The 15,196-nt window shown below is 40.2% G+C and overlaps 2 protein-coding genes across 3 annotated transcripts; one reads left to right on the top strand and one right to left on the bottom strand.

The window, feature by feature from the left end:
• LOC103978692 (cocosin 1) lies at nucleotides 1–1,425 on the top strand. The gene is made up of 3 exons (XM_009394583.2): nucleotides 1–216; nucleotides 285–1,002; nucleotides 1,074–1,425. Exons 1-3 carry the CDS (start codon nucleotides 57–59, stop codon nucleotides 1,225–1,227), a joined length of 1,032 nt encoding a protein of 343 aa, XP_009392858.2. The 5' UTR covers nucleotides 1–56; the 3' UTR covers nucleotides 1,228–1,425.
• On the bottom strand, nucleotides 1,205–9,382 carry LOC135608318 (protein trichome birefringence-like 12). Of its 2 annotated transcripts, XM_065101056.1 has the most exons (6): nucleotides 8,771–9,382; nucleotides 6,562–6,702; nucleotides 3,065–3,314; nucleotides 2,150–2,970; nucleotides 1,849–1,993; nucleotides 1,205–1,491 (listed from the first exon to the last, which is right to left on the bottom strand). In XM_065101056.1, exons 1-4 carry the CDS (start codon nucleotides 9,355–9,357, stop codon nucleotides 2,689–2,691), a joined length of 1,260 nt encoding a protein of 419 aa, XP_064957128.1. In that variant the 5' UTR covers nucleotides 9,358–9,382; the 3' UTR covers nucleotides 1,205–1,491; nucleotides 1,849–1,993; nucleotides 2,150–2,688. The 2 variants fall into 2 exon arrangements, with proteins under 2 accessions (XP_064957128.1, XP_064957127.1); XM_065101055.1 differs by having other exon boundaries at nucleotides 1,849–2,970.
• Between the last annotated feature and the right edge of the window lie 5,814 nt (nucleotides 9,383–15,196).

Raw genomic sequence — 15,196 nt, 5'->3', positions numbered from 1 at the left:
TGCTGTCCTTTGCCACTTGCACTCGCCGAGACAGAGCAAGCGGGATTCTCCGAGCAATGGCGGACAAGACAGAGGCCGAAGGCAATGGTGCATCTGCTGCTGACACTACCACCACCCATGAGGATGGTCTCATCGACTTCCCCTTTAAGCTGGAGTCACAGTGTCTGCTGTTGCCGCACTATGCCGACTGCTCCAAAGTTGGCTATGTTCTTGAAGGTACCACCATCGTCTTCCTCGGTTCTTGTCATGCTGTTCCTCACCTTCTGCTCGTTTTCCTGCGGCAGGAAGAGCTGTGGTTGGGGTGATACTGCCGGGGGAGACCAAAGAAAGGGCGGTGCTGATCAAGAAAGGAGATGTGATCACCGTGCCCAAAGAAACCTACACATGGTGGTACAACGACGGGGACACCGACTTCTCCATCATATACCTGGGCGACGGCGCCGCCGGTCTCACCCAGGGCTTGATCACCTACTTCTTAGTTGCAGGCCAAGCGGCGGTCTACAATGGCCTCTCCACGGACTTCCTCGCCAAGGCCAGCGGAGTGAGCCAAGAAGCGGCGGCCAAGTTCTTCTCGAGCCAGGCCGGCATCCAGATCATCAAACCGGAGAAGAAGCTGTGCGTCAAGACTCACGACCGCGACCGCCACGGGATCGTCCTGCACGAGGACAGCGCCCGGTTCAGCAACCACGTCCCCTGTGGCGGCCACGTCGTGTCGATGACCAAGGACAACCTCGCCGCCCTGGAAGGGCGGTTCAGGTTCTCCATCAACATCACCAAGCTCGAGCCCAACGCCATGCGCGTCCCGGGGTTCTTCCCCGCCATCCAGCTCGTGTACATCACCAGAGGCAGCGGACAAGTTCAGATCAGCGGCGTCAACGGCGCCACCATCATGGACAAGGAGGTGGCAGCAGGATGCGTGTTCGTGGTGCAGAAGTTCTACGTGATGGCGGCGGTCGCGGGCAGCGAGGGGTTGGAGTGGTTCTCCATCATCACCAGTGAGAGGTAACGAGAAGCGACTTAAAGCTTCAGGTCCTTGACGCTCTGATGCGAAGCTCCTCATGCGTTCTCTGCAGGCCCATCTTCCACCCGGTGGTGGGGAAGACGTCGCCGCTGAGCCTCACAAACGCCGACGTCCTCGAAGCATCTCTGGGCGTGACCTCGGACTTGCTGAAGCTCGTGAGGGCGCACGGCAGCTCGCATGATGTTATCGTAGCTGCGCCAAAATAAGAGCGACTCCCGGCGTTACCAGATGCGTCTGCTGGAACTAAACTGGTCTCGATCTACCTGCTTTGGTTTGCTTTGGTGTGATGCAATAAGCAGTGTCCGATGCAAGGCTGAGAGTGTAATCTGTGAGTGCTTATGTCTCCAATAAGGAGGAGCAATAGTCTCTTCTCTATGATATATTTGATCTGCTTTCTTACCTTCGCTCATGGCCGTCAAATATCACTGTGCTACACAGCTCATGGTTGATTGATGTCTGATAACAGAGACCTGAAAGGGAAAGTTCATGGAAGAGAGTGCAAACAAAAAGGTTCATTAAAGGAAGCACAAGCAAAGGTTCATTCAAAATCCAAGTGATAGTCACAGAATCTCATGTCTAATTCACTTTACGAACAGCATTTATGGTCACAGAATATCATGTCTGCTGCAATCCAGATGGTCACAAATCTCCTAAGAATACATGATTGTGGGCTGTGTAAAATAAATCACTCTTCCTTTCTCTATAGGATAATAAAAAAAAAATAAATGTATCGAGAAATATATTCTTCAAATTTTGGTTTAGTTAATAAATATTGGTAATGATATCTACAATTGTCAACATCAAAAGTTGATGGTATGTTGGATTACCATTATATCTTGCGCGAGGTTATTCCGGGGACGACGGTGGTGCACCGGCTGAGAGCTCTGGTTCTTCGACGAGGGGACCAAACCTTCCGAACTCCGCTGCATTGATCTGGAAACATAGCTGTGGAAAGTTGCAACAACTCGGAACCTGTCCACAAGAAAAGATGATATAAATCTTCTTAGTTCCAGGAAAAAGAACACAACTTTATAAGATTGATAACCCATTTTAGATCTGTCAAAAGATGTTCTACCACCTGAAATCATTTGTAATCAAGAGAAAATTGGGGAAGACACAAGCCAATACCTCATCGGAAACCTTTGTTGATCCAAGACATTGTCTCTGGTCAATCTCCAATCATCTTCAAGTTAAATTAACCCTCAGTTTCAGTAAAAAGTCTTCAATATACATCAACAAAAAATTTTGGAAGAGGGAAAGAACTACAAGAATACTTGTGAGAACTTAGAATTACAATTGTGTACACCATAGGATTAGATATAACACATGCAAACCATAAAGCTAAAAAACAGATATTAAGATTCTGACATCAACAAAATGTTAACACAATTGAAAGCTGCCTATAATTTGCCCAGATTGCATTAAAGCCGCTGCCCCCATAATAAGGGGACAGAATAAAAGTAAAAGAGTATGATTATATTTCTATCCGAAGATTATGAATGATTTTGTGTGAAGAAAATTATGAATGATCTTGTCAAAAAAAATATAGGAAGAAGATACAAGCAACTAAATGGTAACCAGTTGGACCAAACTTCAGATGATTAGTTTCTGGGTGAATGTAAGACATCGGCATGCTCCATAAGATGCTGCTTGTTTCTGCACGTTTGTCAGCCCAGTTCTAAGTTGTATATGATCTGGGCAGCCAAGATATCGACCCAAGTATCCGGAAGGCCCGGGAGGCACCAATGCATGCAGTCCTGGCCCCAGATTGCCACAGCGTCCTTCTTGCCCAACCAGATTGCTGGATGTGCATCTGCTCTGAACTCACTCATATGAGTCAGGTCTAGAGACCTTATGTTTGTACCTAGCAATGCTTGTTGAATCAGAGAGTTTACTTCCCTTGCTTCCTTATTGACTCCCTTACGTTTGGCGTCAAACCATGAATCGAGCTGTGGAGGACATCAGATTTAACTGTCAAAAACACGTATTCTAACCACAATGTATCTTTCAAAGCTTAGAACAAGATTCAATCAGCATATATACCTCGGTCTCTTTCAGAGGCTCACCGAACAAGCAACTGCCATTGTGATCCCATTCCCCACCAAAGAAGTGCCTCGGTGACTGAGTACGCCAAAACTTGAGGGTCTTTTCAGGGACTTCTTTTTCAATGTAGGAGATCATACTATTCAGAACTACCTCGAGTCCGTCTATGATGCCAAGTGGAGGGTCTAATGGTTTTCCTCCCTGATAAAAAACAAGTGGTGTCTCATTTGGGAATTTATCAGTGCCCCACCTGTTTCAGTCGGTTAGATAACAGCCTTTAATAATTTGGTCCCATAAACAAAAGTTATAGAGCAATATAACCATCTCAAGAACAGCCAAAGCAGGTTATAACTTATAAGAGTGAGAACTACATGTTTCATAATGAACAACAGATACAGAAACTCCCAAAACATAAGAAACACTTTCATAGTGCAAATAAAATAACATCTATATAAGTATACACTTTAGAAAAATATGACCCATCACATGGAAACCAAGAGGTTGAGTCCATGCAAACTATTATTTAATTACAGAGAATGGACCAAATTAAAATATTAGATGAGGTGTTGAACCATGAGAAATAATGGACTGAAACAAAAATGTATGTACATGATCTGATCAAAGTAAAGCTTGAATCAGAACTGTGCACAATAATTAACAACAAATAAAAGGAAAACAATTAACAGAAGGCTGAATTGATGCACAAATTCTACAGTGGACATATATCATTACAGAAGAGTGAACAAAGGGAAGGGGCACTATATTAAAGTGACCAATTCCAAATATTCTGATTTGATAACATTGACATCAAAGTCAATTGGTGACCATAACCTAATTTTGACCACTAGCTGGCCAGAGGTCAAAGGCTGATGATCATCATTCATCAATTCTGATTGATCTGAATTACAAATGATCAATGACTGGGATCAAATTATCGATTATGAACAACCAAAGATCATCAACCGGTAGCCATAATTTTACATTACCGACAATTGATGATCTCTAAATTAATCCATTTAAAAAAAAACATTACCACAAAAATATTTTTCTTCAACCATAATTAAAAAAACAAAATTATTAAGTCAACTTCCAAAAGATAGATCTATCAGAAAGTGATTCTTTTACCTCAAACATTTGTATGCACTTAAATAGGCTCTAAATTGAACTGATACAACAACTACAACTACAACTAGCTGTAATACCCTAATTATTTGGGGTTGGCTATATGGATCTTCTTCCACCATTGAGCTCGTTTCAAATCAATATTCTTGGTTTAGTTAAGTGCATTTAAAACCTTTAATGATAGTGTTAACAAAGTGTTTTTTATGATTTCTTCTACCTCATCTCACACCACTGATACTAATTGTCTCATCTCATCTAGCTACAACATAAGATATTATCCCCACTTTTATTGCCTCATGACCACATAAATTAAAGGCAACAAAATTATAGTCAATTAATAATATCGTAGTAGTGTGTATATTACCAAATGAGAAGTAATGTATGACAAAAGCAATGATCTACAAACATGAAAAGAAACAAAAAAACATCATAGTTACTTCACTTGACAGGCTTTGGAAGAAATATTTGCATCACATGGCCAATGACAATGTAAAATACATATTCATTCAATCTACTTAAAAAAGGCTCGCTAATTGCTTAATTTGCTCTTTTTCTTTAACTTTATTTCTAGAGAGCTTCATCATTTGAAAGGGATCGCTCATTTTTGCTGCTTATGACTACAGATTTGGATATAATTTTAATTTCAATATGTGCATAAATGTTTCCTTCCCAAGGAACAGTACAGTATTAACCTAGAAATAACCACAATCTAGGAACTTGCATAAGGAAATAAACATTTTTCATGTCTCTCAATAAAAAGTGCATCTTTCTTGATATCATTTTGTATTTGTCCACATTCAGTAAAATTTCCTAAAGAATGTTTATAAACATTTAACTTCACACTGATCTCCATGAAACAGTGCAGTGGTCTTCGGTAGACAATTTGTACTACTAGTAATTCCTTAGGGTAGCTTATGAATAGCTAGAGCTTGCAGGATACATTTGTAGAAGAACCCATAGAAGAGTAACATAAGCCTTTAAGCTCCCCAAAGAGCAGCTATGGAAGAAGAATCACATGGACAACATCATCATCTCAGAGTGCAGAAATATCACCCTTAATTGAACAATAATTTGAAAATGTAATGTTGCCAAGTATTAGTGTTAAACATGTTCTCTGCAGGAATTCAACATTGCAAACATGATCAGCAACCGTAGTTAAGTTATACTCAGGAATCTATTTAACATATAATGACAATTAATTGTGACTATAATTTATGCTTGATTTAGTACAATGGAGAATGTAATTTGACATTGATCAAGGAACAAATCCTGCACATTAAATGCAATACAAGGCTTGAGACCAAGTTTATCCAAACTAAGTTTTAAAGTGGTCCATCTTAAGGCCGTATATAAATGACATAAATTTGGTACACAACTTGAGCCGAGACTATCTTGTAATTGGACCAGTCTGTTGAGTAAGAATGTAATTATTTCCTTGTACTATTTCTCTGTGTCATGATTCAGCTCTATTAATCAATGGCTGAAATAAATTTCATTTTACTTCATTTCTCATTTGAACATTATTTTAGGGGATATTTTGCAAATGTCACGTTTGTCAAATGACAATATCATCAATAACCCTACACTAGTTATCAAAAGAGAATATTAAAAAATGTATAGCAAATATGCAATTAATCAGATGAATACTCCAGATCAGAAAAAGTAAAACATCAAATGTTCATTAATTTTCATAAATATTTTATTTTAAACCTTCAAATAAATGAAGCCTAAATTTGTCACTGAAAAACAGGGCCACACAAAGAGCCCCACAAAAGCTGGCTAATGGCTCGATACATATCACTATATACACTATACATGTTGTGCCATAATGCAAACTTGAATAAATAAAAGCATATCAACTGACTAGGATGCAAATGAATAATTTAGAAACATTGAACAAGGTTATGGTTCACAAACGCCACTGTCAACAAGCATTCACTGGTTTTGAAATATTTCAGATTTGTGGCTATTTATTCAATAATCTTACTTATAGCAAGGTACCAAATACAAGCATGTCAGAGACATGCATGCATCTCCACCATGAGGCTGGTGGTCGCTGAGTGGTTACTGGGGTCCATTGCCATTTAACACTGCAGTAAGCCGGTATGTACTGGTCACATCTCAACATCAGCTGGGTTATATATGCTGGTGTGCATCCATTTTTACAGTTATATGATTAGTGCAGGCACTACAAACCAGCATTCTCCAACTCTTTTCACAGATGTGCATTAAACCATTCTATCACTTGCCAGGATGAGCAAGGCACAGTAACAAACAAATGACTGGTTGGACCTAGCATGAACCAATGAAGTAGAATGAAAACCAATCACAAAGATGACGTGTATGAAGCAAGAGAAATGCATGATGGAACTTACCAATGCCCAGTATTGAATAACAGGATATCATAGAACTTTGTGACATTAGCCCAGTCATCAGCTGGAACATCAATATCAACTTTATAGGTCCCCTTCACTCCATCTTGACCAAGATGAGCTGAGTTATCCACAGGCTGCCACCTTAAACAACAGGTTTGAGCATGTAAACATCTGACGATTAATGTGACATAAGGAGAAAACAACCCACATGACACAAATAACTACATAGATCAGCACAGAATATTATTTTTGGTGAAAGCTCTGAGATAATTATTATTCTCACCTCTATGCATAAGAAATTTTCATTTACATATTTCAGAAAGCTCAAGGACAATATTTCTGATGAATAATACTGCAATTGTGATTGTGGATGAAGTGTCACATTTAAGATGACATAGGGTCTATATAGCACATAATATGAGCACTAAATCTTGGAGGATGGGAAAAGCTTGTTGCAACCATAACAAAATGAATCATAACAGTGAAGCAGCATGGACCACCAGGGATTAGATGGTTTTCTTAGGGCATTCTTTGTTCTCCTAATAAAAATTTATTTAAAGACAACCATCCAATATGATAAGAGTGAAATAAATTTTGATGAGTAAGCACAATTTAGGATACAACCAGTCTAAACTGATAATTACATCCTGCATAATTGCTCCGAGATCATGTATTGGAGCAATTCCTTATTTGCTTTATAAAATTAATATTTCTCAAACACAAAAAAAAACTTGGCATTTTCCTCCTTCAGGACTTTTCCCGAAATTGAGGGATATTTCTAATGAATTACTTGCCCTGGTTGTTTGAGCTTAAAAGATAAAGAGCAATGCAGATCTTAAAATTCACTGGCTTTCATGTTAAGTTTCTCTTGCCTATATTTTGAAGAATTTGCAATATAGAATTGTTATCAAGTCGATACCAATTATAATATTTTGTAATATTCATAGAACCTTCTATATTTGAGTTCTGATCCATCATTGACCATGTAACGATTGAAAACTCTTAAATAATGAAGAGGTAATTTGGCCAAGGGAATTTCATTTCCAGCTTTAAGTTTTAAGTGACATGAGATGTTATAACCAGAACTTCATCTTCATGTAGGGAACAAGATGAGATGCTGTTGCATTTGCTGGCCATGTTAAAGGGATACAATGTCGTATTGCCTGCATGGCCATGTTGTATAGATGTGACATTTGTCCCCAAACTTTTGAGATAATTTATTATATAGATGAACAAGTTTTCTATTTAAAGTCTTTTTCTGGAAAATTATATGTAATGGCCATCCTTTCAATTTAAGTGAATGCTGAACAACATTACTCAATATTTTCTACAACAGCCGTGTGAAGCACTAAAAGTTATTGTGCAGTGTCAGAATGTTTAAAGCTAAAGCTAACAACATATTCTCAGTTGTTTTTCCCTATGGGCTTCATTAGAAAATAAGTTCACCAGTTCAAATTCCCTGATACAGTTTATGGGAATCATCAAAAACAGGGTGATCTCACCCCCAGCTTATAATTGATAGAATGAGATAAAGCTTACTTGGTGTTACCTAGCTGCTATTGTGGAGCATATAATGCCCTCTGTAAGAGGAAGGCACCATGATAAGTTATACACCATTTACAAAAATCTTCTGTAATTATGTACCCTTGTAGCATATACACTAAATCCAGTATCACCTGACTTGTCATTGAATTCTTCATCCAGTGATTCGGTATTATATTCACATACACCCGTCAAGCAAGTGCCACATATGTCGCAATTGCCAGTTCAGCTATGTGAAGACTTCCAGATTGAAAACAACCATAAGCATTTAAAATAGCAATATATGAGTCTGCAGATTCTTAAATATATGTTGCATAGTTCTAACACTTGTTCATTAATTCTCACAAAGAAGTCTGGTTTTCACTACCATAGATACTCCGGTGTTGTTACTGTATGGCTCGAAACCAAGATAAGTTACTCGAGTGTCGTTATTGTATAGCTCTATTGATTAGGGATCTTCTAACTTCAAGTTTCACCGCAAATAAAACCCCAAAAGCGAATCCAAGAAGGTGCATTACTAATCTAGCATGAAAGACGTCCTGAATCATGGCTGAAATGATAGCATTCAGCGGAAGTCAAGCTCAAACCAGAAGCAGATTTGAGATGCATGATCTGAGATCCACAAAGCAAAGCAATGACAAAGAGAAAAAAGAACAATGCCACATACGTGTACTTCGCGAGCAGCACCGCGCGGTGATAAGCCACGACAACATCAAACTTGGGGAAGTAGCCACCCCGCCACGCCCCTTTCCGCTTCCACTTCTTCGCCCCACCATCCGCCGACCTCAGCGTGCACAATAACGCAACCAAGAAGTTCTCGTTCAGCGAATCGCCAATGAACCCGATCTTTCGCCCTCTCATCGAGCCGAGGAACGCCGCTGGGTCGATCCGTGGGATCGGCTGCCCATCACAGCGATTGGGGAGCCAAACCCAGGAGTTGATGGAATCCATGCCCTCGCGTCCGTTGCGGAGGCAGTTCCAGGCGTTGCGGTGGAAAGGGCAGGAACCATCGTAGAGGGGCCGCGGGCTGTCGCGGGCCCATCTGCCGGCGGAGAGGTCGGCGGCGGCCGCGCCGCATGGAGGCGGAGGGGGGAGGAGGCGTCGAGAGAAAGAGGCAGAGTGGAGGAGAAAGACGGAGGCGGCGTAGAGGAGGGCGAGAGTGATGATAAGGAGGAGGGAGAGGCGGAGCGCCGGCGAGGGGAAACGAAGGAAATAGGGCGCTGGCGATGTGTTCCGGTGGAGGTGACGAGCCATTTGCGCACATTGCGCTCGAGTCAGGTGCTGATATCAGCCCAAGACGAGGGAAAGTTTGGTTCATTGCTTTATTAAAATATTCCGCGATAATTTTAGAATTATATATATGTATATGTATATATATATTGTATTTTTTTCAAACTTTATAATCCTATGTGATAATAAAATAGAAAAATTAAATTAAATTAAATTAAAAATATATTCACTCAAAGTTATCTTATCAAGATTTAAATCATCAATCTTGTGATTGAATGTTTATTTTAGTCATCCGACTTTTTCAATAGTGTTACAAAGATAATTCTCTAAGTTTATTATTATTATTATTATTATTATTATTATTATTATTATATATAGTTAAATTGATGGTTGTGAGGTAGAGACCTAGAATGTAATCCTAACTTCTCAAACGTATGGTACTCCTCGATCTATTAGAAATCTTTTGGATTATTCAATGCTTAAAAGAAAGAAAGATACCTATAATTAGGTAGGCGAGCTATCGAGACGACTATACAAGAGCCATTGGAACTACTGAACCTCAACAATGAATTATACTCATAACAATTTGTCTATCTCCTCACTAATTGGTTGTTAGCAATCAAGAGCAAACTAACGAGACATTTGCTTCATCGATTATGCCTCGAGGAGAATGTTCAGATGATGCTGAGTTACATTGGGATCGATTCCCGATATGTCTCGTGACGATCATATAAATCTCACAGGAAGTTGATGAGCTACACTTGCTTCTCCTTAGGAAGGGTCACCTCAACCTTAACAATTCGATCGGGTTGGGCTTTTTATCTAAAGGTGCTTCAATCAGTAGCTCTACTAGCTTAGGATGTGGGATATACTTGGCAAGTCTCAAGGGTCCATAGGTGGTGCCTTAGGTTGGACTTTCTTTGGTAGAGAGATCATCGGGTAGCATTGGCATGACTCCATCGGTTTACCTCTCAACTCTCCGATGTCAGTTCTCATCGAGAACTTAATCACCATATGGTAAGTCAACACCATCGCCTTTATTCTGTTTACGTGTATGATCGTATTTTATGTCAAGAAAATATCCATCATCATGAACTTAATCAATATTATCTTGGAGTAAGGCTCGCTATGACTTATAAGTTTACAATCCTAAGAGGGGAGATGGAGTCACTGATGAACACCATCAGCGAAGAAGTCATTGAAGTAAAGTCATTAGTTTATAGCCTAATTTTTTTAAAAGTATTTAATTAAATTATGTCAGTAGAGTTGTCTATGTCGATCATGACCCTCTTCATTCGAGTGTTAATTATCCTCATAGAGGCCACTAAGGCATCATTATGATTCGGGTTAAGGTACTCTATTTTTTCCTCCTTAAAAGTTATCTTTGGGTCACCCTCTATCTTCTGGCATTCTTCAATGGTAGATCTTACGGCTCGAGAAGCTATCTACCCCTCCCCTCAAGGTAGGTTTACTAATGATGACATCAATTTGCCTCTCCACTCCCCCTAAGGTTAGGGCGAGAGTTTCGAATGCTTTCGAATAAGTTGCTTAAGGTGCCTCATTGTATAAGCTCTTTAATTTAGTCTTTCAGGTCATAACATTTTTTGACATTGTGATTATAATCTCAGTGGAACCGACAGTACTTGGACTTATCTCTTTTGCCAGTGAAGTCTTCATTGGTTGGGGGCCTCTTAAGAGCTCATTTTTCGTTATCTGTAAGAAAGTTTTAGTTTCACTTATGTTTAGAGAGGTTAGCTTGAGCCTTAGGTGAGGTAACTTTGGTCGCTTATTTCTTTTTCACCGTGACGACATTTAGGTCGGGCTAATTATGGCCACTCCTGTTGCAGCCTCTTGTATGGTTCCTAACACTTATATAAGATCATTGTCTCGACGATAATATATTGATTGACTATTTAAAGTACCTTAGGTACAATCGTTAATGGCCTCTTTATCACAGACCAAAATAGATAAGAGAACTTGACACAATCATAAAAGTATATATTATGAGTGATAGATAAGTATCTACGTTATGCTAGTTACATATATCATATAAGTCAATCACGTGAGTGATGACATGTGTAACATGCTACATAGTCTTTTTGGTTATTATTATTATTATTATTATTATCTTCTCACTTTATATTGTCTGATTGATATATTGTGATGTCTATAGATCTATACAATGAGAATTGGATTATGATAAGATCAGGATAATGAGATAAATTCGCCTATAAACACATACTCTAAATATTCTTGGTCATAGATTACTCGTGAGGGATATCTGCTAGTCATAAGTACCCTATAAGCCAATCACGTAAGTGATGACATGTGTGACTTAACACGCAAACTCTTTGCTTATTATTATTATTTAGTATTTTATCACTTTATATTATATGTTGCTCGAATATATTGTGATGTATATGGATCTGTGCAATGGGAATCAGATCGTGATGAGATCATGATAGTAAGACTAATTCGCCTTTAAACACAGATTCTAAATAATCTCGGTCATATGTTACTCGAAAGGGACATCGAGATAACTGGACAGACCGGTGTGCTATATGCCTGTCTATATGATGGATGCAGCTAGTCTCATAGTTGCTCATGTGGGGACACTATGGATACAATACAAGTACTAATTAAAGAATGAGTTCACCGATTGATCTGCTTACGGAATATTGGATGGTTGATGATACCTTATTATCAAACAGTGATTTCGTAGTCCTAATGGTGTATATGGTCCCTAGACTTGAGACGTCAAGGATATCCTGTATAAGTACTCCACTCTTTGATACCAGACTTATAGGTTTGGAGGTTTCAGGTCTAGCATAATCGGACATTGGGAGTGATAGTCAACCTTACAATGACTATTTAGTATCGATAGAGGATCATTCACTCTTGATGTCATGAGAGAAATATCTCATGTGTTCTTGCTCAAACAAATCCATGGTCAAGGTCATTCAGATTGAGGGAGAAAGAGTTCTCCGGGAGAATCTGATTTGAGCGAGACTCGAGTAGAAACCGTATGAGTCTGATAGCACCATGCCAAGTATTCGGACTCTGAGATATTAGATGAATGAGGGACTATAGGTACATAGTAACTGAGGACAAATAGGTCCAATGGATTGGATTCCCCTGTATCGTCTGGGGACTACGGCGTAGTAGCCTAGTACATCCGTAGTCGATGAGTTGAGTGAATCATTATAAAGATAATAATTCATTGGGCTAGAAGGAGTTCTGATAGATATGACTCATGGCCAGCTTGATATTGAGCCTAGAGGGTCACACACATATGATAGGCGTTGCGATGAGTAGAGATTCAGATATGAGATATCCGCCGGAGCCCTTATCTCATTGGATATCCAATAAGCCCATAAATTATTAGATCTGAGATCCAATAAAAGCTCATGAGAGATTATTGGATAGAGATCCACTAATCTAAGAGGCTTGGATAGTTGGATGAAGATCCAATACCAAATAGGGCATAAACCATTATGGTTAAGTTGATAAGAGACCTTTATAAATAGAAGGGATTCAATGATTCATATGCTAGGAACTTTTTGGATTGCTTCTCCTATTCTCCTCCCCTTCTCCTCCTCAGACCAGGCATGGAGTTTCGATGAGTGTCGTCGCAGCCCTGTTGTATGGATCACCGCTAGAGAGGAGGACGCTTAACCTCTTTCACCCTCTCCTAAGTATCTATAGGGATTCAGGGATATACGATCTCCCTAGGTAACATAATCTTTACTATACGTAGTTTTCTATTTTGCGGATTTTGCGCATTAATCTTCGCATGACGACGAACATATCTTTGGAAAATTTGAGATTTTGTTTTTAATGTTCTTCCGCTACGCATGTGATATCGTCCCTCAAATTTCCTAACAGTAGTATCAAAGCCAGATTGTTCGTAGGAAAGATTAGTTTTGAACTACGTGTGTTATGTTTTGAAGAAGTATTTGATGTCAAAATCATTGATGTAAAAGGGGCAGCAATTGTTGTTGCCCTCGCAGATGGTAGCTTGCTACCGTCTGTGTGCGTGCAGCGACAGGCACAGGCAGGCAGCATAGTGCCAGCGCATGCACAAGCGTTGTGCGTGTAGCAGAAGGCTTGCGGCCGACGGGGCCTAGCAGCCCACGGTTACCCCACCCGCGGGCACTGTCTGCAAGGGTGGCGCTCGCCCGCGGGGGAGCCACCCGCAATGGGCGGTGCCTGCGAGCGTTGCCACGACAAGGTGCAGTGCCTGCAGGCACTGTCCCCGTGGGCAGAACAACTCGCTGCCCGTGGGGGCAGTGGCGCTTGTAGGTGGTGCACCTGCGGGCACAACGCCCGCAGGGGCGACGCCCCCGCTACCGCCGCAGAGGGACGTCGCCGGCAATGTGGCGGCGACCGCAACAAGCAATAAAGATGGGGATTTACGATTTTCTAAGCAAAAGATAATTTTGCCCTTATAAATTTGAGAAATTTCTATTTTTATCAAAATTAAAAAATACCCTTCATAATTCAAAATTTTCCTACGTGTCCCTAATTTCAAAAAATAATAATTAATTAAAAATTTTAATTGATTATTATTACTTTTATTATCTAGTAGTCCTACATGATGATGATGTGTACATGTGATGTATGATATGTGGACGGATGATTATTGACCGTGTGATATGTGTAACTGTGATTATTATTATTGAGGCATACAAGCTTTCATTTTATTTCTCATTTATTGTTGGGTCTATGTACTTATGATTAAGTTGTAATCAAACGATAGGCGCAATAGGAGAGTGGAAGTGATAGCGGGACCCACGAGACGAACAATCACGATGCATAAAAATACGTCGAAATGTCGACGGAACCGACGAGAATGAGATGGGTGATCACAAGGCAATGAGATGCATCACTTCGACGGAACCGACGAGAATGAGATGGGTGATCACAAGGCAATGAGATGCATCACTGTGATTAGACCCACTAGCTCAGGCCTAATCACATAATGCTGTGTGGTCCATGATCTTCTGGTGTGATTGCTCATGTGATGTGTGATTACTTATACACATACTATATATGTATATATATCTGGTCGGAACTATGCTGATTCTTCGACTACGGCGGAGAGGTTCGCCAACACTTGCCTTTCCTTTTTCACTCCGTTATTCTATGCCCTTATTTTGCCTTGTTATTATCTCTTGCGTTATAAGCTCTTCCGATCAATCCCCGACGCGTTTCTTTTCTAAGACGAACGCGTGGCCGAATTGATCGATGAAATAGGGTTGATGAGTTCCACCGACGCAGACCACAACCATCGCCGTTCATTACTGCGTGCTACTGGGAAGGAAACAACCACGGCCACGGGAGAGAGACCGAGCGACGAATGGGTAACGCGGCCACCCCCACCACACACGCCTTTTCGTCGGGTGGGTGGAACGCAGGATTCAGCGACAGTAAGACAGCCATGCTTTTACTTGGAGGCTCGTGATTTGCCGGATTCCATCCGTCCCTATGTCGTCCTCCGCGGGGTAGGACGGGCGCCCCTCGCCACCCGACGAATCCGTTGTGGAATCGATCGCTTTCTTTGATTGAAGCAACCTGTGGTGATGTGTTTCTGATGCGATGTGAAGCGAGTCTGCATGCATGATCTACGGCAACAACAACTCTTATCTTATCTTCCTCGCCATAGAGGATTTCCCTTAAAAAAAAAAAAATTTTCAAAAAATCTTATCTTCTATAAGTTACAATAGTAGAAAATTTCCCTCAACAGAATAGTAAGATTTTCTCGTATAATTAAGGAAATCATATCTTTTATCACATACATCCCTTCTACGTCTCATTCCAACACTATATTTTTTATATGTTCTGATTCTTAAACAATTTATGA

Source organism: Musa acuminata, chromosome BXJ2-3, assembly GCF_036884655.1.
Source record: "Musa acuminata AAA Group cultivar baxijiao chromosome BXJ2-3, Cavendish_Baxijiao_AAA, whole genome shotgun sequence".
Lineage (NCBI taxonomy): Eukaryota > Viridiplantae > Streptophyta > Magnoliopsida > Zingiberales > Musaceae > Musa > Musa acuminata.
The sequence above is the reverse complement of the archived record's forward strand: the minus strand, read 5'-3'. Positions and strand labels throughout refer to the sequence as shown.